The 26,500-nt window shown below is 33.0% G+C and overlaps 5 protein-coding genes and 1 long non-coding RNA gene across 7 annotated transcripts; 3 read left to right on the top strand and 3 right to left on the bottom strand.

The window, feature by feature from the left end:
* Positions 1-2,220: 2,220 nt before the first annotated feature.
* LOC112736646 (telomere repeat-binding protein 5) lies at positions 2,221-6,884 on the bottom strand. Its single transcript, XM_025786182.3, has 10 exons — positions 6,677-6,884; positions 5,659-5,783; positions 4,732-5,572; positions 4,453-4,617; positions 4,254-4,307; positions 4,075-4,154; positions 3,772-3,986; positions 3,314-3,640; positions 3,025-3,088; positions 2,221-2,583 (listed from the first exon to the last, which is right to left on the bottom strand). The coding sequence occupies exons 2-10, from the start codon at positions 5,737-5,739 to the stop codon at positions 2,380-2,382; spliced, it is 2,031 nt and encodes a 676-aa protein (XP_025641967.1). The 5' UTR covers positions 5,740-5,783; positions 6,677-6,884; the 3' UTR covers positions 2,221-2,379.
* LOC140178056 (uncharacterized) lies at positions 2,360-3,770 on the top strand. The gene is made up of 2 exons (XR_011870163.1): positions 2,360-2,642; positions 3,321-3,770. It is a non-coding gene; the product is annotated as an uncharacterized lncRNA (long non-coding RNA).
* Positions 6,885-9,321: 2,437 nt separating the features above from the next.
* Positions 9,322-13,092, bottom strand: LOC112736641 (oxysterol-binding protein-related protein 3C). Its single transcript, XM_025786178.3, has 10 exons — positions 12,746-13,092; positions 12,086-12,179; positions 11,798-11,914; positions 11,641-11,713; positions 11,278-11,396; positions 10,952-11,073; positions 10,684-10,860; positions 10,303-10,447; positions 9,957-10,135; positions 9,322-9,749 (listed from the first exon to the last, which is right to left on the bottom strand). Exons 1-10 carry the CDS (start codon positions 12,841-12,843, stop codon positions 9,503-9,505), a joined length of 1,371 nt encoding a protein of 456 aa, XP_025641963.1. The 5' UTR covers positions 12,844-13,092; the 3' UTR covers positions 9,322-9,502.
* A 179-nt stretch (positions 13,093-13,271) lies between these two features.
* LOC112736645 (uncharacterized) lies at positions 13,272-15,898 on the top strand. The gene is made up of 4 exons (XM_025786181.3): positions 13,272-13,772; positions 14,063-14,166; positions 15,279-15,408; positions 15,530-15,898. The coding sequence occupies exons 1-4, from the start codon at positions 13,662-13,664 to the stop codon at positions 15,566-15,568; spliced, it is 384 nt and encodes a 127-aa protein (XP_025641966.1). The 5' UTR covers positions 13,272-13,661; the 3' UTR covers positions 15,569-15,898.
* Positions 15,899-16,783: 885 nt separating this feature from the next.
* On the bottom strand, positions 16,784-19,419 carry LOC112736643 (uncharacterized). Of its 2 annotated transcripts, none has more exons than XR_003168806.2 (7): positions 19,101-19,364; positions 18,812-18,874; positions 18,644-18,730; positions 18,063-18,294; positions 17,742-17,815; positions 17,537-17,654; positions 16,784-17,420 (listed from the first exon to the last, which is right to left on the bottom strand). XR_003168806.2 is itself a non-coding variant. In XM_025786180.2 (7 exons), exons 1-7 carry the CDS (start codon positions 19,362-19,364, stop codon positions 17,340-17,342), a joined length of 900 nt encoding a protein of 299 aa, XP_025641965.1. In that variant the 5' UTR covers positions 19,365-19,419; the 3' UTR covers positions 16,784-17,339. The 2 variants fall into 2 exon arrangements, 1 of the variants encoding a protein (XP_025641965.1); XM_025786180.2 differs by having other exon boundaries at positions 17,537-17,635; positions 19,101-19,419.
* Position 19,420: 1 nt separating this feature from the next.
* LOC112736642 (RHOMBOID-like protein 1) lies at positions 19,421-24,121 on the top strand. Its single transcript, XM_025786179.3, has 6 exons — positions 19,421-21,188; positions 21,693-21,856; positions 22,216-22,379; positions 22,510-22,769; positions 23,220-23,346; positions 23,593-24,121. The coding sequence occupies exons 1-6, from the start codon at positions 20,857-20,859 to the stop codon at positions 23,713-23,715; spliced, it is 1,170 nt and encodes a 389-aa protein (XP_025641964.1). The 5' UTR covers positions 19,421-20,856; the 3' UTR covers positions 23,716-24,121.
* The last annotated feature ends 2,379 nt before the right edge of the window (positions 24,122-26,500 follow it).

Raw genomic sequence — 26,500 nt, 5'->3', positions numbered from 1 at the left:
AAGCAGATAAATGAAACTAATTTAAAATTATTAAAAAATAATTTTGTAATTGGTGGTTAAAAAAAATATGTGAAAAAATTATACTTTGTGATTTATTATTTATTTTTAAATTGAAGTTATTTGATATTTTAATAAAAGAAATCTACATGAATAACTAATTATAAAATCATCTAATTCATCAGTGACCTAATATTTCATAAATTATGCAAATACAATACAATATGCATGCATCATGCTATAGTTGATCCTTAGCCACATATTCTCTCAAGTCCCAACCATTTTGGTTAGACATGAAGTCAGCTAAATGAGGCATTTTTTTGTTAGTTTCCCTCAAAAAAGGAATGCTTGTTAGAATTTTCTGACAATTAAAATAAAATAACGTGATCAGCAAGACAAGGTTTGGCAATTCTGCCTGGAATAATTTATGATTTGTATTGAAATGGAATGACAACTCACACAAAATATATCTTGATATTTATATTAATTAAGACGTTATATATTTTACATTAAATAATTTAAGTAACATATATTAAATTAATAAATAATTATTATTTTTATGTAAAAATATATTCATATGAATAATCACTTTCGACTTTAGAACTAACATCATCTCTGACAATGATTCATACTAAGAAATTAAGATTAGAATACAAGAAATGTTTAAATTGTAATATGGATTTGTTGGTTGAAGCTTCCCTGTCATAAGATATTTATATTGATATTAAAATTTTTTAATATTTTTATGAATAATTTATTACTATAATTGTTTTCTTTTTCTCATGAATGTCCGTTGCGGAGTTCGCATCAATCAACTTTCAAAGTTGTCTACAAAATTAAGATAATTGTTTTATTGACACTTTGCGCAGATTATGATTTGAGAGTATCGGTATAAGGAATTATTCACTGAAATTTAACCACTGGGTTACGTAAGTTCAAGGGCATGAGTTATAGATATCTACAATTTCTTGAAGTTTCAAATTAGAAATTTAAATCTAAGAATTTTTGAGTTATAGGTGGTCAATGGTTGGGGTCCAATCATATAATGAAATATTTCCACCATTGCCTAACCTCAACAACAGGATGATGATTAGTTTACGGAAAACATGATCCATTAGGTTTCAAGCATGACATTGACCCAGATAACGTTCTAGACTCTACATAGATGATAAGTTTGAATACTACAACCTACTTATTCACATAATTAGTGCTATAATTAAGTGGATCAATCCTTCATACATGACAAATTGATAATGATAGGCACTAGTTGTATGTGACATAATTAACCATGAAAGTAACTTATTTCTAATAGTAGTAACTTTTGAAAGTATATTAATAGGGGGCAGTTATGTAATTAACTTATTTCTAATGAAAAAGTGCGACTAACATAAGAAAATATAAAACAGCCATCACTTTCCTTCTTTTCTCTCTTTTTTTTAAGGTTGAGAATATAAGGTTCAATATAAAACAGCCATCACATGTCAAATCTTGAAAGAATGTCTAATAACCACTAAATATTGATGGGGTTCATTGTATTAGGGAGTGTGACTTTGATCCTCTGGTAATGTCCTCTGCATGTGTCTACAGACATAAACAATTCTAAAATTCGATTAGACCATATTTTAAAATAGAGAGATCCAACAACAATAATATGAAGTAATGATTGATTTGGATCAGGCCACTAAGATTCGAACCTTGATGGAATTTTATTATGTCAGTGTTCTCCATTTAATGAATGATGATTGTTATGGCATCTAAAAATGTTTTTCTAACTTACTTAAAAAAATTAAAATTAATATTTAATTTTAAAAATATAAAAAGAAATAATTATTAATATTTAAATTTTATTATAAAAATAAATACCAAATTATAGACATCATAAAATTTACCTTAATTAATTCATACATACATTAAAGTTTTAAGATAAGCTCTCTCTTATTTTCAACGTGTCAATGGCACATGAAACATTTTCAACCACACATGAAATGAAACTACCACTGTCCAAAATAATAATAATAATAATAATAATAATAATAATACACCACCTACTTATCTAATTAGTAATTACACTTCCACATAGCCAATGAGTAATAGCTCAAATGACATAGTCTCCTCATACTCAATTAAGAGGTTGCGAGTTCGAGTCTCCTATCTTTGGTTAAAAAAAAAAAAATTACACTTCCACATAGATTTCAATGTCAAGTGGTAAAAAACACACTCCCATAACAAGCAACTTAAATATATTTACAGTAACATTGACATCATAAGAATTGTGTTAACCAGCTATCTATTGCATCATTAACTTACATAATAAACTTTGAACAAGGATATTTATTATAATTACAAAACTAAATGACAGCTCAATGAAATTTAGACAGAAACCTATGCAGTTATCCCATGTACATAGCCAGGTCCTATTGGCAACCCTTGATCTAAGAGGTTAGTTTCGTGATGTTGCTTAGTTTGGTGCTGGGACCAATATGCTTGTGCTTTTAGGACCCTGTCCAAAAGATCTTGGGGAACAGGCTCTCCCCTTCTTTGCCGAGGGGATATTCCTGCCGTGTGCACCAGTGTTTTCCATTTATCCTGCTCAATCCCAGAAATGCACTCACAATATAAAAGACTTTATATTGACATCCAACAAGGTATTGCTGCTGTGGTTCTTTTTAGATATCGGGTTTGGAAGTTTGCCATTTTTATGTTCTTGACCACCTAATTAAATGTCCGTTTTTTATGCCGACAATTCATAGAAATTAAACTCTTGTTTGCTTATTTATTTATTTCTGACCCATCACTATATTAAATTATTATCACAGATAATCAAGTATTTATAGAACAAATTCAATTTATTCAAGATAAGTCATACCAAAAGTATCCTGTCTATCATCCTAGAATTCAACTATCTAACCCTTGACAAAGAAGTTCAAACTTCAAAGATGAAGAAGCAAGAAATAAACCTTTTCGGATCAACACAATATAAACAAGCTAGTGTAGTTGCGGTGCAGAAGAAGTCACAAACAGTTTTACCTTTAAATCCACATATGTCCGATGGTCCACGTTACCGAAAGCATGACATTTAACATCGCGCCACCTGATTGTAACAAAAAGTATACAAATATATCAGGGATTGTCAGAGGAAATATCTAAACATATACTCATTTAAAAGAAAGAAGACAGACTGTGCACTTTTATTTCATTATTGCAAACAAACAGTATAGGTATTAGTAACTAATTATTTTCTGTTGGCCTTAATCAGTTACTTATCAATGTATATGTGAAGACCCCATTATAATAATTTAACAAACTTAAATCTTACCTTCCAGTTCCCAGTTTCTCAACTGCTTGAATCAGTGCTTCCACTTCATCAACTGAAAAAGGCCGACGAATTCGCCGCTGCAAAATCTCAGATCGCTTTGACTTCTGGACCACAGGTATCATAACTTTTTCATCCTTACTCATTTCAGGAAAAGAAACCAGTTGTTTAGAATCTACGGTACTCTTCTCCTTAACTTTGTTGATTAGAGAAGGTGCTGAATCATGCTCACTTTCAACATGGTTACCTAAACTGGTTACTTGATGATCAAGTAACATGTCAGAAATACCTCGAGTCCTCTGATGAGTTACAGCTGGATTGGAAGGATACCTGAATTATCATATTTAAAATTTTAGATGTGAAATTCAACAATAAAATTTTGTAGAACAAAACTATGAATAACAATTACAGAAAACCATGCTGATGATGCTAGAAAATATACTTTGTTAGTTATGGATTACCTTATTAGAGAATGTGATGTTGAAGCATGTAGAGGTGGTAGGCTTTGTGAAACATTAGGCTCCAATGTGAAACCCAAAGCATCCAACTGGTTATCATGGGATATTCCAGCTTGAAGTAGAGTTTTACTGTCATCTCTAACTTTCTTTCCTTGAAGTACGACACCAACGTGTAATCCACCTCCAAGCACAGTAGTTACTGCATCCATAACTGTCCTCTGCAGCAGAATAAGTTGTGTGAAAAAAAAAAAAACAGAATGACTTATGTTATGACAAAGCACGTAAATGAAATTTATGATATTACACCTTCAAGGATCCTACGGTAGCAGTTTCTGGAATCTCAATAAAAAGCTCTGGGACTGTAAATGACTTGATCCTAATATTCACTGGTTGAAAGAAAAAAATCTACATGTAAGAACCCCTTTGTATTCTTATACAAAATCAAGTCAGAATGCATAAAGAATCATGTAAGAATCTTCTCATACCAGGATCACCTCTTCTACATCCTAGTGGGGATTCCAAGACTGGTATTCCACAGTCTGCGCAAAAGATTTTGGAATCTATTTAGAAAATATAATCCCAACGTACTTCATTGCTGATAAAAAACAAAAAGCAGTTTGAATAGGAGGAAGCCATTTAGATTAAAAGCTTCATGCATCCTTGGAGAGGAATCTTGATTCCTACCACTCTCAGGTGAATAATAAATGTCAGCACTTCTTATAAATCCACTGGAATTTGAAACAGAGCTACAATGAAACCGCCTCCGCTTTTTGAAAGGAATATTCATCTGAGATCTTTGGCGTTTATAGTAGTTCTTCTTACTAGAGTAAGTTGACTTCAAAGTTTCATCTAAAATTAACATGTTTCCAGTTGAAAAACCAGATTAGTAAACATACAAAGAAGCATGAAAGTTAAAGAAAGAAGAGCTCAGTAACTAATTTCATACCATAAATAATGACTCACCACTGCTAGCAAGTGTATCATTCTTCGACTCCTGAGCAACTTTGCCATATTTACAAGTCAATAATTTCCTTAGTCTTCTACCATGTATACCAGTCACTGGCATAAAGGACTTCGTTTTTGTACAAGGGTGAGTAGACCCAGAAAAGTTTTCGTCATCATCTCTTCTAACTGCTGACACATTGTCACAGCCTTTGGGCAATGAGCTATAGGAAAATATGTCAACATACTTCGACAACTTGGCTTTGCTACCTAAACTGATCCGTCTAGGAGGCTTTTCAGTTGATGGATCCTCAAAACCACGCATCTTAGTCCCAAGATCAATTGAAACCTTCTCAAGCTTATGCAGCTTATCCTTTAGTTTATTAGTTTTACTTTCACCATCTAATTTACAACAATTAACCACTGGATGACCAGAAGAACCTAATATGTCTTTGCTAGTAAAATTTTCCATTTTGTTAGGGCATCTGGCATCCACTAATTTCTCAGAAACTAGCCTTTCTGAGCTACAGGAACTTATTATTACAGAAGCATTGCCTAAATGGACATCAATTTCGTGATTTTGGAGTTCATTCAATGGACAATTTTGTTTGTTTGTTTGGGAAGAAAAGTGAGGGAAGTGGTTGTTGTCAAAACTTCGTTTGTAAAAAAGCTCATCTTTGAGAGGTTTGTCTGAATCTTGGCACCCTTCAACAAATCCATGCTGATCCTTATCTGTTGATGCATCACTAGGCATGGTTGGATTCCCTTTATCTTGGAAAAAGAATTTACCTGCTAGGGTGGCCAATAAATCAATGGCGCACATTTGATCATCTTGGACTCTTCTTTGAAATTTGGTTCTCCTCTAGAAAATATTTTGAAATATAATTATATGGATGGTTTTAATAAATTAAAAGAGAGTAGCCCCAATGAGAAGCAGAATATATTTACTCTAGTTGTTCGGGTAGCGCGTGGAACAGCTGGTGCTTCGTAGCCATTAAATCCATAGTCTAACCTCTTCTGCAGCACCATATTTCAGGAACCATGCCAAAATGGATTGATCAAACGCAAGAAACCTGTAATCCAGAAAATATTGATATCATCAGATAAATGCACAATCTTCATATTACTTGACCTCTTTGGCTCTTCATCACACCTCAATATGAAAGCTTAACAGTATACACTCTAAGTCACAAGTAAAGGCTCAGATGTGTTACATTGTACCAGTTACAAACACTAAATTAAAATAAATAAATAAAAGGTAGGAAGATATCAATATTTACAAACAAAATCGACATCATTTTTCCATTAGCAAGGAATTAGATTCAGCCAAACATCATTTCAAAAAGAATCACTCACAGCTGAAACTTTTAATGCAAGGAAACTCCAATCTAACAATATTCTCAATCCTCTATTTCAAATGAAGCCAACTGATAAATTTTCACTGGAAGCTGGATCCAATTCCCTTGACGTAAAGGCGAACAAAAAATATATACATAATACATGTCCATAATCACTCGTTCAAATGTGATAATCACGTGCACAGCACAGAGGATATAACATAAAAACGTATTTAAATGAAATACAAAGTAACTCAAGATTCAACTGATAAATTCTGCTCAAACTATAAATAAAACAAATACAGCAACTCAGCAAGAGTTTCTGAAAACAAATGGTGATAAATTATCAACGAACAAGAAAGACAAGTTCACTAGCACAGAAGCAACCGGAATTCAGAGTACAATATAGATCACAGATGATACACGATAGATCTCATTGAATAACCAATTCCACTCATCAAATCCAAACAGCTTAAGCCATTACATTAAGTTCCAGAAAAGAGAGAAGAGATAAAATCATGGAAGCATGAAAACCCTCACCCAGACACCGTGATACACAAGAGTTGAAAAGCACCGAAAACTTAGCGTAAAGAACAAAGAAGTTGATGAAACGGAACACGTGGTCTCACCTCTTGTTACAGTTTGCTGCTCAGAAAAGCGAAATTCCTGCAACGTGTTATGAATTTTAAGGCAAATGTGAGAACGGAGAAGCCAAAGCTAAAAAACATCCACTTTCTCTGTAAATTTTCCAGGAAAATTTGTTTGTTTTTTTTTAAAAAAAGAAGAATTCAGGAATCAGAAAAACCAAAAACCCTGTCAAAAACCATGGTACACGGAACCTTTACTTAAACCCTCCAAGGTTTTATACCATTAACCGGCTCAGTCGGTCATTTTGATCCAGTACACTCATCAAAACATTCAATTTATTTTGATGGTTAAAAAAACAGAAATTAGGTTACGTTTGTTTACAGAGATAGGATATTGAGATACGGACACTGAGACACAAAATTATGTTTGATAGAAGAGATATGGACAGAGACAGTGTGTCCACTAAATTCGTGTATTTTGTGTCCACTTATTTTTCATTCTTTTTTTTATTATTTTTGTTAATTTTTCATAATTATATTTTTTTATTATTATATTTTTCATCTCAAATATTTTGAATGAAAAAAAATGAGAATAAATTAAATTTTCATAATTTGTTTTAGTTTATCACCAAACAGAATACAATAACACAAAATTTTGTGTCTCTGTCCATCAGTGTCTTGTTCTATCTTATTCTCGTGTCTTATCCTATCCTATTCTCAAAAATAAACGCAGTCTCAAATTATATCAGGTATCAATAGGTGTCAACATGTATTTACTTTTTGTAAATTGTAAAAATGGGTAAGTCTATATATGTATTTTACCTAATTGGCCATGGTATAAAAAATCAATTCCAAATTCATATAAAATTTTTGACCCATTTTTACAAAACCATGTAAAATAACGTGTATATATAATAGAAAAATAATTTGGAGGAATAATATATAGAAATATATGTATGTGATTAATTTTTCTGATATTTTATGTTTTTTACATAGTTTAATGAAGCTGAAAATACAAAAAGAGGTAACCGCAGTTTACATATGTTTGGATTAGAAAAGAGATAGAAGCATGGTCCTAGATGCAGTGTGGAGAGGGGACCAATGTGAGAGAGAGAGTGAAAGCATAATAAGCATAAACATGCAAAGCAATCACATTCAATCTCAAACCCTGTGTAACTATTTTAATTTAATCCAATAATGTGTGGTGAGGTGAGTGCTAACCGCAGGGGTACCTGTTGCTCACTTTTAAATCGTCATCCATTATATTATCGTTATCTTCTCAACAAATAAATATATATTGTCTTTATCATTATATATTTTTGCAACTTCTATTTTAATGTGGAGAATTTACACATGGAACATACTCTTAAGCTATATATATATATATAACGAACCACATGAACATGTGATGATGAATATTGAATAATAATAATAAGCCAAGTCCTTTTTGTGACACCTTTGTAGGCATCGTTGCCTAGCTATCTACAACGAAGTATGACAAGATCTAAGTTGCCTACTATTTGTTATATAAATTTCATGTTAAGTGAGAAATAATAATCAAGTTTAACCAAATAAAGCTTTTCTAGTTTTGTGGATATGCAAGCTGGCCCATGAGATGAGAGAGATTGCAGATTTGGCCACTTCGTAATTATAATTGCAAGCCGAAAAGGAATCCGAATCCATTTCTAACCCTAGAAATAAAGCTGGAAAAGCTTTACATTTTTTGTCTCTATCTGATGATGATATTTTATGTTATTAAGCTAGTTACAGATCTGAGATTCAAAGAATTTGTATTTATATACTATACATAAGGAACATACATAACAGACAACACCAACTTATCTTAATCGTATTACAATTGAATAGATCTAACTCAATTCAAAAAACAATTTAAGGGATATCATAAAAGTTTGTGATCTAAAAAGTACTCATTGAATTAGTTACATAATTTGAAAGCCAGATTTCTGTATTATATTTGATATAAAATATATAGGATTGAGTTATGTCTTAATATTTTATTGGTTTAAGATAAATATGTATAAAAAATAAGAATATTTATTAAAATATTTGTAGTTATTAAAGCAAATATTCTTAAAATTTCAATCTCCGTGTTTAGAAATTTTAGTCCTTTGTATCTTCCCTTTCTAAAAATACTGAAAGAACTTAAATTTTGTCTCGAAACTAAAATTTTAGTTCCAAACTTCCAGCTTTTGGCACCAAATACAATTCCGAGTCTTAGTTCTCCAATCTTAATTTTAATCTCTGTAAATAAACACTACCTAAAGTATGTGATCCATGATGATTAAATTGTTTGTAGCCCGAATAGAGAAATGGTAAAGGTGAAAACTAGTTACCAATAGGAATCATCATTGAGCATTATGAATAACTTGTTGAAAAAGTAACCTTTTGAATCCCTCAAGTGAATGTCTCTTTTGCTTATCTCATCAAAAGAATTTAAAGTGCTTTAACTGATTAAGATAGATGATTAATTGACTATCTCATTTAAATAATTCTCTTGAAAACAGCTCAGCTGATTTATAATTATATTGATTCAAATTGAGAATCCTTCAATATCTTGCATGTTTTAGTTTTAATAATAGGAATAGGCCACGAGTGAAAAATATGCTCACAAATTAGGCTGAGTATATACAAGTAATCACAAATAAGGCTCCATTTAAAACACTATATCACAATTAAAACTCTATATCTCAATTAAAATATTAAGTTCAGTTAAGCAGAACAGAACTTAAGATACAATGTACACAAGCCAACAAGAAAACCAAAATATTCATGATTTCTTCCATGTATCAAGAGGAAGTTACAACAACTTTGGTAGCATCCAAGAACCAAAAGCGATTTGGAACTTGTTCACTCTGTGGACAAGTTACCATATTGCCATGGATTGAATTCAGTTGATTTAACATCAACATTATCAATGCTGCCAGAGTTATCGATAGAAGCCCGGTGTTCGGAATATTTACCATTATACTGGTAGATTTCCAATTCTCCCCATGGAGTTGTTGTCACCTCTTCAGTTAGATCAAACCATCTTGGTGTGAAGTTATGCCCGTTTGCTTCTCGGGTTCTCTTTTCAGCTCGCTGCCTCTCCTCCAAGCTGGAAATGAACAAAAGCAACATAAATAAAAGAATGGAATTTGCATCTACCTCAGCTCAATAATTTCAATATCTCAACAATGAGCATAGAAGAAAACAGAGATCATATTGAACTCTTAAATTAATAATTGTATTGCTTTTGGAATACTTTGCAATGTGTTTGGACATAAGGGTGACAGAAAAAGCAAGAAAATAGAGGGTGAGAAACCTGGTTTTCTCTGTTCCAGCTTTCGACAGATCACCCAACTCAAGTGCATATCTATCTGGGCGTAAACGAGAGTCTGATGCCAGCAACTTTTTGGGGGCGGTGTCAAAGCTGTTTATTTTGTGGGCAAAATGTGTGTACTGGAATTTATCATTTGGTGGAACATCAGCAACATGCCAAACCTGCATTAATTAGAGAGGAAATGGCAATGACGATGGTGAAGTATCAGCCTTCTTCATAGCAGCATTGTTATATTTTTAATACCAGAAACAAGGCCATAAGGATATGTGCATCTCCTCAACAGATATGCATAAATAAGTCATGGTTTATCACGGAAAAAAAAAACCACCTCTTTCATTTCCGTGTTTGGTAGAGGCTCTCCTTCTGGGTCACAAGGTTGGTAACTCAGTGATTCATTCCATTTCCCAGTCATTAATATTTTAGGCTCCTCAGAAGAATTGTAAATATATCCATCAATTTCATAGCGACCAGCACTGCAGCAGATCAGGAAACAGGTAGAGCTAAATCAGGTACATAGCAACGGTTGTATGTGCTGACAATAGTAGCTACTTACACAGATGAAAGAAGAAAAATAGAAGTCATAAATAGATGAAGGAGGAAACAAACTTTACTCAATTATCTTCAAATGATCATATGCATAAATTGTAAGTTAATGGTAGTGAGGGATATGATTAATTTTTCAAACAGAAGCGAGGGATATGTTACAGACCCAAACCAACCACAGGGTTGAAAGTACAGTACAGCTTTGTCTCCCGTTGTTAAATTTGTCATTATCATTTCCCCGGGTGAATCAACCCAAGTCCGGCCAAATATCAAGTTGTTAACCTTTGTAGGTGGAGGCACCAAATCTAAGACAACACCATCTCTCTTGAGGGTCACTCGTGTTCTGCGAACAATAATCCACAAAACTAATTCCTTCTTAAACAACAAATGACAACATAACAAGGTACCAACAAATTAAATCTCATGATGATTACCTTCCAACAGGATAAACATCAACAGAATTTCCCAAAAACTTTGTTTTTAACTTTGAAGTCACATCATATGCAAAATGGTCATTCTCAGCATGCCCAGCACTCATTGGGGGATGATGACTCACCTGAAATTTAAATTAAAGAACTTATATATACCAAAAGAGAAAAAGAGACATTAAGAATATCCTTAATATTCATTCATTTTGACATCAAACAGGAGTGGTTAAACTTCTTGCAAATGCTGTCATACAAAACATATTTGAGAGAGAGTTGATGTACAACAATCTGAATTAGAGAGCTCCGATGAGAATCCCATACTGGATGGATACCTGTTCTGCAAGAAATGTAATTCCACCATGGTTAACCAATTCATAAGTCTCTCCAAGGATTGGATTGAAAGGCTTCCATGTTCGCTGGTATGCAAAGTACACAGATATAGCCCATGATGCTGAGTTGATTACATGTATCACAAGAATGAAGTGTAATTAGAGATAGGATCATAGTTATTCTAATACAAGAAGAAGAACTAATAGAATTGGAAGTCAGTCATGCAAATAATTGAGTACAAGTAGTTTGAAATTTTGAATGCTTCAAATGTCTCTTCTATGCCACTGATTCCTTTCTAATACTATATCTCTAAGTTCGAAAAGGGGTACATGAAAAAGAGGAATAGAAGGGGAATAAGAACTTACATGCATATACCAACCGCATGTATGGATCCTCTGATTCATCAGCCCGATCCAACAAGTAGGAGTACTCCATCAACTAGGTCGTGCGATATAAAAACTCAATCAATTGGCATTACAAAATACATAAATAATAACAACCAACATCTCCTAGTTATCAGACCTCTGCCATTTTCTGAAGCATAGTCATTGGCTCAAAGATAATAACTGGTAGTGTCACCATTGATGTTACATCTGCGCCAATATATTTCTGCATCATCTTCCAATAACTATCTCTATCCTATAAATTCACAAGCCAAAGAGAGGGAACATGAATAATAATGTTCAGACAACAAGCACACAAACAATTTACCTTAGGTAAAGGGTAACTGCAAAAAGGATTCTAAACGCCTGAACAAGGGGTTAGAAAATAACTTAAATATCTTTCTAAAAAGAAAAAGGAAATAAACACCTCCTGCTTCCATCTTCCCCTCTGAGCTTCTTCCTCTGCATCTTCTTTACCTCCCTCTGGATTTATGACTTCTACACCTTCATATCCCAAAAGTCTAGAACCAAAGGTAAATCATATAAATAGGCTTAGGAGTTAGGAAATTGACACACATATAGGATTATATCACAGATGGAACTTCATGGCTTTATTAGTCAGATGGAACTTCATCTGACTTATCTTTGACTATTTATACTACATAATTCATAATCCATCATAATGATGCACAAAAATTCTTCAAAGCAGCATACAGTAGTTTATCTGGTATGGAGCTAAGAGCTACAAAGCACAGAGAGTGAATTCAGCCAAGTTTCTTTCACCTAGCCGTTTTAATCATGTAAGAACCATGTGGCAAAGTAAGTCAAAACAAGTAAAATCTCATCCTTTTAGTTGAAAAAGTGAATTCTTTATCCTATTAGAACACTTATGTACTACTAACTACTAACTAGATCAAGCATTGCAGCAATACTAATACGGGAACCTAAATAGTTCAAATCACATGAACAATCCTAGCATGTGCGTATGCAGAAATCTGGTAAGCATAAGAGAACCAAGCGATGCAATTAAGTGAGTAAAGTCTATAGCTTTGAGGAGTATTGAAGGAATGAGTGATGATGGAAGTACCCATTGACGGATCGGTGCATCGCGTTGCTGAAAACGGAGAAGCTAGAAGATACGGAGGCAAAAAAGCCCTTGCTTTCGTTCTTCTTCGGGCTACCCATTTCTCACTAAAACCCTAACCCTAGTTCGGAAAGAAAGATGAATTGGAAGAAATGGGTCCTTCTTCCGAGCTGAAGTGAAATCAAAGTGAAACAGTGGATGGAGATCAGAAACAGAAAGAGTCATATATGGATACTATATATAAATTTAAATTTAATGATCGGAAATTTGGAATTCGAACGAATAGTAAATTTTTTAAAAGTAAAATTGAATTCAATCCTGAACTAGACCATACTTTAGAAATTTAGAAAATTACCGTTTTACTTCAAAAGATTTAACTTATTCAATGATACTAAAAAGTAAAAGATTTTAAATTTCCTTTTTATCAGTAAAATTTAGTACAGAAGTTAGTTTTTTTAGAAATATTTTAAGCAAAATTTAAATTCAAATTTAAATATTATATACTTGTTATTAGGGTTCATAGATTTAAAAAATAAATAATAAATAATAAACGAATTTATGATAAAGAAATATTTGGTGTCTGTTGTCACTGAGAATACAACGCAGCCAGCAGAAGCAAGTGGGTAGTTTAATGGTTTGGTGCTATTGAATCAGATCAAATTCCAAACTTTTTCAATTTTTAAATTCTTCCACCCTCACTCACGTTCTTTTCTGTTTTTCTTGTATTCCAAAACCCTAACCTTCTCTCACCTTCTTCTCTTTTTGTGCTTCGTTCCATTCCAATTACTAAACCTAATCATTGGCCCTTGGATTCGCAATTTCGGTTCAAAAACCCGAACTTTACACGAATTAGCTGATACGCACTACTCAGTTGCTCCTAATTTTAATTCCAATCGGTGAAAATTGTTAATTTCTCACTATGAAGGAAGGTAAATCCGCTAAGCTGAATCATCAACAGCAGCACCAGAATGGTCACCTTTCACCTTCTAAATTCGCTAAATTGTTTGATCCTGAAGCTTCATGGGACAAGGTTTGTACTTCAATTCTTTCATTGACGATCTTTTATATTTGTTGGTTTTGCTTTCTTTCCCCCTTTCAGCTTGTGTAGATCCATTCCTAGTCCCAGTTTAGATTTTTCCATGTAATTGGCTTAAAATAAAGGACTAATTTTGGATATAGTAAAGTGAAATAATTTACCTACTGAAAAATTGGTCTAAACAAGGATAATATGTAACAACCATATTGAATCTTCTTTTATCATACTCTTTTATGTAGTTGAGTTGATCTCATCATGTTAACAGCATGTTTTGTTTTCTGTAGGATCAATTGGGAGACGTGTTGCACTGGATTAGACAAGTCATTGGCCTTGTATGTGGATTAATTTGGGGTGCCATACCTTTGGTTGGAGGAATATGGTTTATCCTGTAAGTTTTTTCCTCCCTCCATTTGTGTGTCCATCTTGTATTTACCATTGAATTTGTATATTCAGTTGCGATTTTGTATAAGTGAATTCATGAATTGTGATTGCTCTGTGCCTGCCCATGCATAAATCTTGAAACATCTTATCTGAAAAAAAACATACTACTGATAAAATTTTATTGAGAATGTATGATCATGATTATATAGTTTAGGATTAGGTCCAATTTCCAACATTTACATGACAAGAAAGTACATACTGGAGAAAAGGAGATATGAGCGGATGAGATTCTACCATTGATTAATTGATTATGGAGAACATTGAAAGTGAATAACCTTGTAGAGTTGAGACTAGTCTAGGGCACAAGAGATTTTGACCTATTAAAACATCAAAAGTTATTGAGATTTGCATAAATTAAGCTCAATGATGGATCATGGATGCTATTCATATTGATATGTGGCTGTTACTCTAAATAAGAAGATGGCCACTTGGGAAATTGCCCATGTTTATTGTTCACAGCAGCAGCAAGATAAAGTCTATAAATAAGGAGGTTGCTGCTTAGGAAATAGTTGCCCTGTTGTTGATGTTGTGTCAATACTTTGTTTTCGTTTTATGAATTCAATGTACTATTAATTGTAAATTTTCTATTATACTTTTAACATCTAAAAGAATTAAAACATCGTTATCTGATTCATGGAACCATTCCTTCCCATCTAGTGTAACAAGGTTTAGTATATGTTAACTCCTAGAAAAAATCTAGTATTCTGTTGAAATAAATTCAATAATGAGGCAAGATACAAAGATCTTCAAGCTTTTGCAGCCGAAATCATCATTGATATTTTATACAATCATGTATAATATATTATATGCTCATGTAGCAGAAGATTTTATGACTTTTTTAAACCTACTTATGTGAAAGTTTACAGGCTTGATTCTGACAATGTTATATGACTGAATAAATTATCTTTCGTTTCGGTTATTTCTGAGGCTTGATTTATATTATTAAATCTATCATTGCACTTTTATGTGATTTACAGTATGATGTGATCTTCCGATTAACACTATTTACAAAAAATGATATTTATTTTATGTTGATGCTATGTTTTCGTTTTGTTGCAGTTTCTTACTGTTGTCAACTTCATTCATATATGGCTATTATGCAATAATATTGAAGGTTGATGAGGAAGAGTTTGGTGGCCATGGTACCCTCCTCCAAGAGGGGCTTTTTGCATCTACAACCCTTTTCCTGGTAATTTACTATGTCTGTCATTGTTCTGTCAAGAGTAACAAAATTATACTTAACAAAAAGAAGAGAGATCTTTTACAGTTCGTTAATGTATAATCTGACTTTGCATTTAACATTTGTGCAGCTTTCCTGGACTTTAGTTTACAGTTTGGCACACTTCTGATTGTTTGGGCATTGGAATATTTGCGAATATCTCCAACACGGCTAAGAGATTTACTTGATTACATGACTGCCGGTAGTTGCACACAAAAATGAGGAAGATCTTTTGTATCGCAGTTATTTGCTTTACTTGAGTGTAGAATGTTACTGATTTTTGCAGATTATGAACATTAGCTTCTGCTTTCCATGGTGAATAGCTGTTTCTTCTATTAATTTATAATGACACCTCTTGTTGCAGCGAATTTTGGATTGCAGAACACAAAACTGTGTTTGTTGAACTGTGAAATAAGTTACTTACCACGAAATTCTGAAGGACCATTTATCCTTGGTGTAACATTAGCATTAGTATAGAGGATTTTTTTTTTTTTTTTCATCCAAGTTTTCCAGTTTTTTAATTTTGGAAAGGAATGAAGATATAAGTTCAAAATAATAACAGTAATGTTTAATCCTAGCAAGCCATGTACTTATTCCTCTGAGATAAGTTTGTATGACATAGATCATCTCATCATTAAGGTGTAAAATCTTGCTATCGCCTGGCATAACCCTTTTTTAAGGTTAAAAAATGACTTAATAAGTACTATAGGCTAATTGGTTGCACTTAGCCTAAATGAACTCTCACTAAAACGTTCATTTTGTTTGTAAAACAAATTTCATAGATTACTCTTGTTCCAATTTGAGGGGTTTATTACTTTCTATTTTCATGAACCATTTTTACATAAAGGTAAAAACTCAGGTACAGTCAAATCATCTAACGGTTTTCAGTTATCAACTTCACATGAATTCAACTGCACTTGAGTTTTCATCTTACATAAATCTCGTACCAACCAGCAGGTAACCATTTTGTGATCAATTATAATGACCAATTTGATCAGAAATCTTGGTTGCTGCAAACTAATTAGGTATTTTAAAATTGTTGGAAAACACTTCGTCTTTTGGATAAATATCGAAATAATTAGATACTGGAAAGGATATTTATTCTTTGTTTTATCTATTTTCTGTTTTGCTTTAAGGCGTACTCGAAATAAAATCAGGTAGATGGATACAAATGGTAAGAATTATAAATTTACAGAACCAATAAAAATTATAACCACCAATTGGTAGCCAGAATCACAAATAAACCCATGATTTTAACAAATAAAGTAGGCATCTAACCCAGCCTCATGAAATTTCATATTAGATCACAAGAGTTCGTACGAAACAAAGAAAATAGAGATCAACCTGTATAAATAGGACTTCAGTTCCTGACTTCCTGCTTTAAATTATTGTCATCAGAATTCAATATTCCTCTAATTCTCTGATATCATAATATCCAGAAGAAAAGAAAAAGAAAAGGAAATTCAATTTTGAAATCTCGCATATAACACTAACACTCGACCAAAACAAAGAAATTAGTTGTCCATCCACTAACATGCCAGCTTCCTTGTGAAAAAAGTAAAAGATGATATTTCAGGCACAACTTGTTCTAGCCTAAAACTAAATATAGGAAACAAATTGGTTGTAATCTGATCCTTTCTATACACAATCATTGATCAAAAATGATAGCCTGGTGCACAAACATCCCGCGTTAACGCAAGGTCCGGGTAAGGACTACACCCAATGGGTGTAACGTACACAACCTAACCTGATAATTACATCAATGGCTGTTTCCACAGCTTGAACCCGGTGACCTTGAGGTTATATGGAGACAACTCGATCGTTGCTCCAAGACTTCCCTTCACAATCATTGATCAAAGAAACTCAAAAATGGTGGACAAAAAGATCATGAGTTGCTTCTGCTATCGAAATCTTCCTCTTGCTGAGACAAGGTAAATCCGCCCATAAACCCATTTTCTGCCTAATCTTGAGACTGATGATGGCTGCAAAAGGATGACGTCAAGTTAAGTGCAGCATCATATTTTGGAGGGTGTAGTCTAGTTTTATGAATTGCATTTTGGATGAGTGAAAAACAATCTAAACATTGCTAGTTTACTACCTCTACTTTTGTGCGGAATTCTAAGATACTTCCACACACATGACAATTTGCTCTATGTGGTGAGTCGATATTCCTGTCCATTCTCACAAATGCAAATACCTGAAGGAAAATGAATTAACTGAGTGTGGATGAGTTTGGTGAGTGCCTCTAGCCGGGTAGAATTTAGAAACATAATAAATCAAGAAAATTTCAGATAAGGAATTACCTCTTCTCCACAATTTGGACATGCACCTTTCAATGCCACCAAATCATTCACCCACAGGCCCTGAAGCACCTTAACTGTGAGAAAGGGTGGTTAGTACTTAGTAATATACAAATACATAGAGTGACAACACAACATCTGAATGAATATTTTTCTCTGTTTAAAATAATAATAAGAATAAGAATAATTTAAAAAGATAAAAGGAATTAGATCAATTGAACTAAACAGAAGGGCTTGTTATTTTACACAATTTTCAGCATGCAAATTTGAAGATGAAGACTTTAAATGAAGAACAGAAAATAGAAATTAACAAAATCATTTCACCTGAAGCCGAAACAATTGGGTATCCAATTACAAAACATAGCACGACGAATATGCTATTCACCATGGTTAGTTCTAGACCAGATGGTTGGCTATCAAGTGATAATCCCGAACTGAATGCATTCTGATAAGTCATGCCAACAGTGTATAATGTCGGCCCAAGGCATACTAAACTGCCGAATGCAAGGAACATGGTCCATGTGCTTGCCAATGCAAAAACCATAGACAGATCTTCCTGCCCTACAACCACACGTATCAATATTCTAGTGAAGAAAAGCCAAGAAAAAAGGCAGATAGAGGACAAGGCTGTCAAACTCTCAAGCTGACTCATAAGCTTTTAAGAGTATACAAGTTGAGTTCTCCTATTCACGTTTACATAAGCTCTACAAGCTTAGCCAAACTATTGGGGAAAACGCTTGTGAACATTCTAACTACACAAATATCTTGATATACCACTAATTATGTATCAGCTAAAAGCAGTCGATAGAAACACATCACATCACACAGAACCCGAACTTTCTCAGAGACACAATGAGCCAAAAAGTGGAAATCACCAACTCTATATGGGGGTAGGGGGAAATTACCTCTGCATCAGCATATGCTGATTGCCTCCTGATGCTGCATCGAGGATACTTGATAACCGATTTTGAACGGTACCATCTCAGCTTTAACTGTTTCCAAGATTGATTTCAGTTAAGGATGTTCATATTCTATACAAAAAGAACTTTGTAATTAGTAGTTTAGGAAGCTACCTCCACTCTATCAAACATGTCATCAACTATCAAAGGTTCGCCACTATAATAAGCATCCCGTGCCTATTGAGAAAAGTAGAAGAGTGCATGTCAAAATTATTTACTTATCACCTATAAATATTGAACCTGCTCCCTTCTATCTAGGGTTGGAAATAGCATAATAATAATTAAAAGAGAAAACAGATCAATAGATGTTAAAAAACGAAACTTTCAAACAAAAAGCTGAATTTTAGACAACACGCACAAGAAACAAAAATTCAATATGGAAATAGAAGAGGATTAGTGATACTTGAGAGTAGAGAGCTTCGAGAGTTTCTTGGTTGGCGGTTTCGAGAGGACCAACGAAGATGCAGGAAGGAGCGGCGGGGCGGTGGTCGGAGGTGGCGGAGACACGGTGGATCTTGGAGGAGATCCTGAGGGAGAAGGCGCGGTGGTAGTTGTAGTTCCATGGTTGAAGCTCTAAGAGCGTGGTTGTACTCGCCATATGCTTTGATTTGATTTGGAGAAATTGATTTACCACAAAAACATAAAAGAGAATATGAATGGCCACCATTTTCCCCTCTTCATTTTGCCGCCTTAATATCTCTCTTTCATGGTTCCTATTTCTTTAACTAGCTTCTCATGTTACATTATATATTATTATTAATCTATAATTTTATAAATTAAATATATATGTATATAATAAATATGACATATTTTAATTAGGATAACGTATAATTTTTTGAACCCGAAATCTCTATGTGAGAATGAAAAGGTTATATCATTTGAGTTTTAACTTAGTAGTATAGTCTCTCTGTACTCATCTAAGAGATCGCGAATTCGAATTTCCTTATCTTTGTTAAAATTTAAAAAAATCGTATAATTTTTTGTCTTTTAAGTTTACTACAAATTTCAAAAATATCTTTAAATTTTATTTTGTCTTAATTTTATTTTAAAAATTTTTAATTTGCATTAAATATATTTATAACAATTATTTTTAAAAAAAATTAAAATAAATTCAATAAGAATACCACAGGAATAATCTTTAACACAGGTAAATAAAATATAATTATCATATATTATTGTTGAATTAGTCATAAATTTTTGAAAATTTAGCTATTAGAAATATATTTGATACAGATCAAAATCTTTTATGATAAAATTGAAGCAAAATAAAATTTAAGAATATTTTTAAAAAATTTTAAAATTTTCAAAAAATAATATATTTTATTCTTTTAATTAATAGATTTTTAGTCTAAATTTTACAAGTAATATTTTTTATAAATTATTGATAATAAAAATATATTAAAGATAAAACTATATACCAAATTTCTCATATTTTGGTTAGTTAACTTGCAGAACACATCTCCAAATATTTGTAAGATTTTTCATTCCTTAATTCAATTGTAACAAATCTATTGCATGTCATTTTCTCTTGCAAATACATACTAACTCTTTGGTTGTAATATGAGGTAATTCACATATAGAAGGTATAAAAATCCTATTTAAACAACTAATTTAATAATTATACACAAAAAATAATATAAATAGAGCATGGATACTCTTGTATTGGTCTAAGAGTTAATGTTTTTTATTTTAATTTTGTATAAAATATAATTTTTATCCTTTTAGTATATATATATATATATTATTTGTGCAAAATTTTATAAGCAAAAAATAGATAATATTAAGAGTATGAATAAATAATAGAGAAAAAGATAAATAGGTTCCTGATCTTTTGTCCTGCAGATATTTTTGTTTCTGATTATTTTAAAATATTTTTAAATCTCTCACCTTCACAAAATTTGAAAGAATCAATTCTTCTGTCCAAATGACTCCGTCAGAGACTGATCCGTCTAAATTTTATAAAGATAAAGAACTTAAAAATATTTTTCAATGATTAAAAACAAAAAAATTCGCAAAACAAAAGGTTAGTATCTATTTGTCCTTTTCTCTGTTGAGCTCAGTCACGAGTCACCACAAACCTCCATCCATGATTTTTCACTCAAATCATTTTTATGAGCTCCAAAAGTTTCAATCTTTGGTCATAATTCGTCAAAAGGAGCATGATTGCTGAGGCCCCATCATCTTCCTCCTCTGCCACGGCTCTTAACTTCAAGCCTACTACTTCTGCGGACAACAGTAACAGCGTTGCTCATGCTCCGGTTGCTCCGCTGGGGGATCATGAAGCTCACCATTTCCAGCCCTTCAAGCGGTGGATCCCGTGGCTGGTTCCGTCGTTCGTGGTGGCCAACGTGGCGTTGTTTATCGTGACAATGTATGTGAATGATTGCCCCAAACATTACGTTGTTGGTGGTTCTTGCTTTGCTCCTTTTCTCAGAAGGTTCTCCTTTCAGCCCCTCAAACAGAACCCTCTCTTTGGTCCTTCTTCGTCCACGTGAGTTCTTAGAGGGAAAAAGAATTCATCTTTTATTTTGTTTAGATTGACAATATCTGATCTTCACTAAGTTATGATTATAGTTGTAGTTATAGTTAATTTAGTACTACTATTAGGAAAAAGCTCCCAATGTGTCAATTAGATAAATATGTTATTTAAATTTGATAAATGTTTGATATTTTTGGTTAAAAAAGGAGCTGATTTGGTTCCCCCATTTCATAAAAAATTTGGTAGTACTAGGCACTAGCAATACACTTATCATATATTTGTACCCAGAAGTACATGATAGTTAAAAACTGTTAGATGAAATATAATACGCGATCACGTCTTAGTTATCATCTTCATACGAAAATATTGAGTAGCCAAATTGATGGGTGAGATGAAATTTCTTCTTTCAATGTTTCATGATGAATTGCTTACTTGCTTAGTTTATTATATTTGATATTTGATATTTGATGTTTCTTGGAGTTGTTTCATGTCCTTTTAACAACACTTGTTCCTCAGATTAGAAAAGATGGGTGCACTCAAAGTGGACAAAGTGGTTCATGGACACCAAGCTTGGCGCCTCTTCTCTTGCATATGGTTACATGGTGGGGTCATCCATTTGCTTGCCAACATGTTGAGCCTAGTTTTCATTGGAATTCGCCTTGAGCAAGAGTTTGGATTCGGTATGAGTCTGGTAGTTAGCCTTGCGTATTTTTCCCGTGTGTGAACTTTGCTTGTGAAAGTTATTCTGTTTGACGATTTGTGAACTTAGAAATGTAGAATCATGTATCTGTAAGCTTTTATTGATGTATTTTTCTGAATGGTACAGTATGTTAAATTAGCAATTCTTGATTTGAAAATTGAACAAATATTTCTTCTTATGATTAACAATGACAACAAATTTCCATTTTTTTGTTGTTTGTTACATAAATTCTCCTTAGCAAACTTAAAAGAGTTGAGTATCTGGAGTGAAATAACTATCTAAACAGTTTTACTTTCACAATTTTGTATTCAAATTTCTACTTTGCGGATCCTTTTGCAGTTCGAATTGGATTGCTGTATGTGATATCCGGGTTTGGAGGGAGTTTACTGTCTGCTCTGTTCATACAGTCGGGAATATCTGTTGGTGCTTCTGGTGCACTATTTGGCTTACTAGGAGGCATGTTATCGGAGCTCTTAACAAATTGGACTATATATGCTAACAAGGTAAAAAAAGAAAAAGAAATGAACCTGTTAATTATTATGGTGCATTGTTATAAATAATCTAATGTATCTTTGTGCCAAAGGCATTTTCATCATTTTTTCCTTTCCGTTTTTGTTGTTTTTTTTTCTGCAGTTTGCTGCTATGGTGACTCTTCTTGTTATCATTGTAATCAATTTGGCTGTTGGCATCCTTCCACATGTTGACAATTTTGCTCATATTGGAGGCTTTTTCTCAGGTTTTCTTCTTGGATTTGTCTTCCTGATTCGGCCTCATTATAAATGGGTTAGCCAAAGAAATTCTCGACCTGGGTCTGCACGCCCTCCCACAAACTCTAAGCACAATCCTTATCAGTATGTACTTTGGATCGTGTCTTTCATATTACTTAGCGCCGGGTAAGTTCTCTTTCTTAATGCACCATTTTCTTTCCTTTCCTTTTTCTTGTTTTTTTCTTTTTTTCTATGTTTCAATTTTTCTTTATTGGACATGCAAATATATTTTGTTGCATGTGTCTGAGCTTCCACAGAGCCCAACCCAGCACTTGAGGATGCATTTTTAACTTTTCTATCAGGGGTTTTATCTGTAATGGTATCTGTGAGAGGATACTTATAACCAAGTCACTAGGCCTTTGATACTTATTTTTTCTGGAATGGTTTAGGAATAAAGAAGTTTGTTGGAAGAAGGCCTCTATCTGATGTATACTCATGGATTTTTCATGAGCTCTGATATGCATGGGGTGTTATCTTTAAGTTGATTTGTCTTTGTTTTAGTTTTTGACAAATCCTTTTTCTTCTTTTTCCTAGTTTTTCAACTTCCTAATAATCTGAAAGTTGGATAATTGACAGATTGATTACTGGGCTGGTTTTGCTCCTTAGAGGGGTTAACTTGAATAATCACTGCTCTTGGTGTCATTACTTAAGTTGTGTCCCCACCGCAAAATGGAGCTGCAAACCTCGAGAAGTATATTGTGAAGTGAGTAATGCTTATACTCCTTTTGTGCGTACGCTTTTTTTTTAATATGCATAGCTTCCTAGCATGTCTGCACCAATGATAGATGCAATGAATAATGTGACAGTGTGCAAAGAAAATTGAGTTTAGAACATATCATTAGAGTATATTATAGCCAAACTATTTCAACCATTAAAGGAAACTGCCATACCATTTTATTCTTTTCTCACTTGGTTTGGAGTACTAACATTCCCTATGGCCATGTTGCAGTCAACACGAATCGGAAACCAACTTAACATGATATGCTTGAGCAACGGGAGAAATCACATGTTTACAGTGCCGAAGAGCAGCTCGGTTCAGGCTCAATTGCTTTGTTCTCAACTTTGTAGTTGATAGATTGGTGCAACACTCATTAAACAAACTTGTGTATATGTTATGTTTCATTCTTGCTTGTGCAGAGAAGTGTCTGTATTAGCAATGATGATTGTTAACAATGGATGTTGTCTCCACCATATCACTAATGTATTCTTTGTCAGTGATATTACCATCTCCCAGTTATGGATATGTTCTATTATTCATTTATTGGGAGATGGAATGTGTGGAATTTGTACTTCATGAAAGAAAAATAACACACAAGAAAAGAGGAAATGCTGTCCAAAGGACAAAAATGTATCTCTCTAGATTTAGTCAAGGATCTTATTATGGATCACATCAATTTTCATCATAATGCTTACTCACTGCAATGGAAGTTATTAATAAAAGTGAAGGATGCGAAATATACAAGCTTAATTGTTTTTCATTTCATTACTTGCCAATGGTGCCTATTGTTGATTGTTCACATTTAATTCCCTTGGAAAATTCAGTTTTGCCAACAAGGCAGGCCTTCAAATCAGTGGCTGGACATGAATTGGCCCTCAAATTTAAAGCTCCATCAGTGTGATGGAACTTAAGGCATTATAGTGTTACTTATTTAGGCAGATTTAGCAGCTGTGAATTCACTGAAGCATTAGTAGCATCCTAGTACTAAAGCTTTGGGAGAAGTTTGACATTGCAAGAAACATCTAATAGCAGCAAAAAACTCTTGCCATGGCCAACTTGTAGCAGCAGCACCTGGTTCATGCCCTGATTAATGAAATGTAGTCATTGTTTCACCAGCTTGCTGAAACACAACAATGTATTCTTGTTAATGATGGAGTTGAAGTTCTTCCTAAAGGAGGATAGTGAGAATTAGATGTTCATGAGCACTTTCAATTATGCAAGTCTTAAGGTGTTATTCATTCGCATTACACACATTTTTGCATACATTTAACAGCTACTGGAAGAAAGACAGAAAGTTTTCACCAACACATACTATTTATGCATATTCTGATTCTGATTTGTACCTAATGTTTGTAGTAATAATTGAGTGCATCCACAAGTCTTGGGAATATAAGAGGAACATCAATGCTAGCAAGGTAGATAGATGGTAAATGCTTATCACCACCCTGCCCCCTATTACCTCTAAAACACTCTTTCTTCCCTCAATAGTTCTTTCTATTCCAAGCCAGATTTCATTTCTTTGTCCCCACTTTAGTGTCTCACCAGTCACACCAGAATAGTAATTCAGTTGCTGCGGTTGTTTTTCTGATGGACAAATTAAAGAGTTGTCATCACTGGCAGATGACAAGTCCTAACTCATGCATCTGACACTTGTTGGCACTTTATATGCTCACATTATAGGATTGGAAAATGGGACTACTGGTTTTATGGAGTACTATTATTTTGAAATGGAACTGATTTGAGTGTAATGTACTAGAATGAGACTTGAGGGTAATTTACTCTCATATGGGGTGCTCTGATCTTTTCATAGTGCGAGAAAGTCCAACACCATTATGTGTCTAGGATGGTCTTTTTCCGCATATTGCAAAAAGTTAAAAGAAAAAAAAATACTTGCAAATTGCTAGAAACATTAAATCTATATTCTCAAATTTCACTCATAGGCTCAGGTATTACACCAAATTTATATTATATCTAATTTTTTAATCATTATTTATAGCTTATATATAAAATTGACACAATTTTTTAATTGTTTGCGTATAGTATTAGTATGAGATTATAATAGAATAAATTTTAAATCATAATATAAAAAAATTTCAAATGTTTCTAAAACACCGGCATTTTAAAAATATTTGAAATTCTTCTTATAGTATATAATAATTTAATATAAATATAAATACAGACAGTAATTTCTGCCTAAAAAATTGATAAGATTAAAGTATTGTTTTTATTGCTAACGTTTGGGGTAAGTCCTATTTATATTCGTAACATTTAAATCGTCCTATTTGTATTTTTAATATTTGTAAAAGTGATTCAATACCGTCAATTATACATCATGAGCTTTAGTTGGAATTTTGAAGAAAAATTTCTTGAAATTAGAATACAAATGTTTGGGATAGAATCAATTAATCAATGATCCAGTCAAGATAATAGTTGATCAAAAGTTGACATTAATCTCTGCAACATTCACATAATTCACTTTTTTATGGATATAAATGAACCTGAACACAAATAGTGGGTACAATATTAAAATCGAACACATCCAAACGAGATCTAATTGAGAATGAATACATTTAAGTGAGAAAAATTAAAAAATACAACCTGATTTATTAGAATAACATTGAATCACTTTTATAAACTTTAGGGATACAAATAAAACTTATTCCAAACGTGTTGAGAAGAAGGATATTTTACTAAATTGGTAAAGATGAAAGAGCAGTAGACATGGTCTTGATTAGTGCAATGGACACTAGAAGAGGACAGCTTTTGACTATTTTGATGGACATTTGCTTGCTTCAGAAAACTCCTATTTGATGAGTAAAGTTTTGTCTGTTATTTTTTAGACATGCAGAATCCCCGGTCCGTTGACATAGGATATGTAAAGTACATTAAACCAATAATACAGTAAAATGGTCCAACTAGGCGTGGCTTTTTATAACTCCTTCATGGCATCATCATAAGTTTTCAATATTATGCTTCTTCTTCTACATCCACCATTGGTGTTGATTAGATTTATAATAATATCATTAATTAATATGGCAATTCATTCATGATTATTATAATTGCCACGGCAACAATAACTCCAATCATTAGCTGATATTTCAAGTTGCAAACTGAATAACTGTATGGTGCATGTACTGTA

The sequence above is a fragment of the Arachis hypogaea genome, chromosome 13 (genome assembly GCF_003086295.3).
Source record: "Arachis hypogaea cultivar Tifrunner chromosome 13, arahy.Tifrunner.gnm2.J5K5, whole genome shotgun sequence".
In the NCBI taxonomy this organism is placed as follows: Eukaryota; Viridiplantae; Streptophyta; class Magnoliopsida; order Fabales; family Fabaceae; genus Arachis; species Arachis hypogaea.
This window is presented reverse-complemented; position numbering and strand designations above follow the sequence as displayed.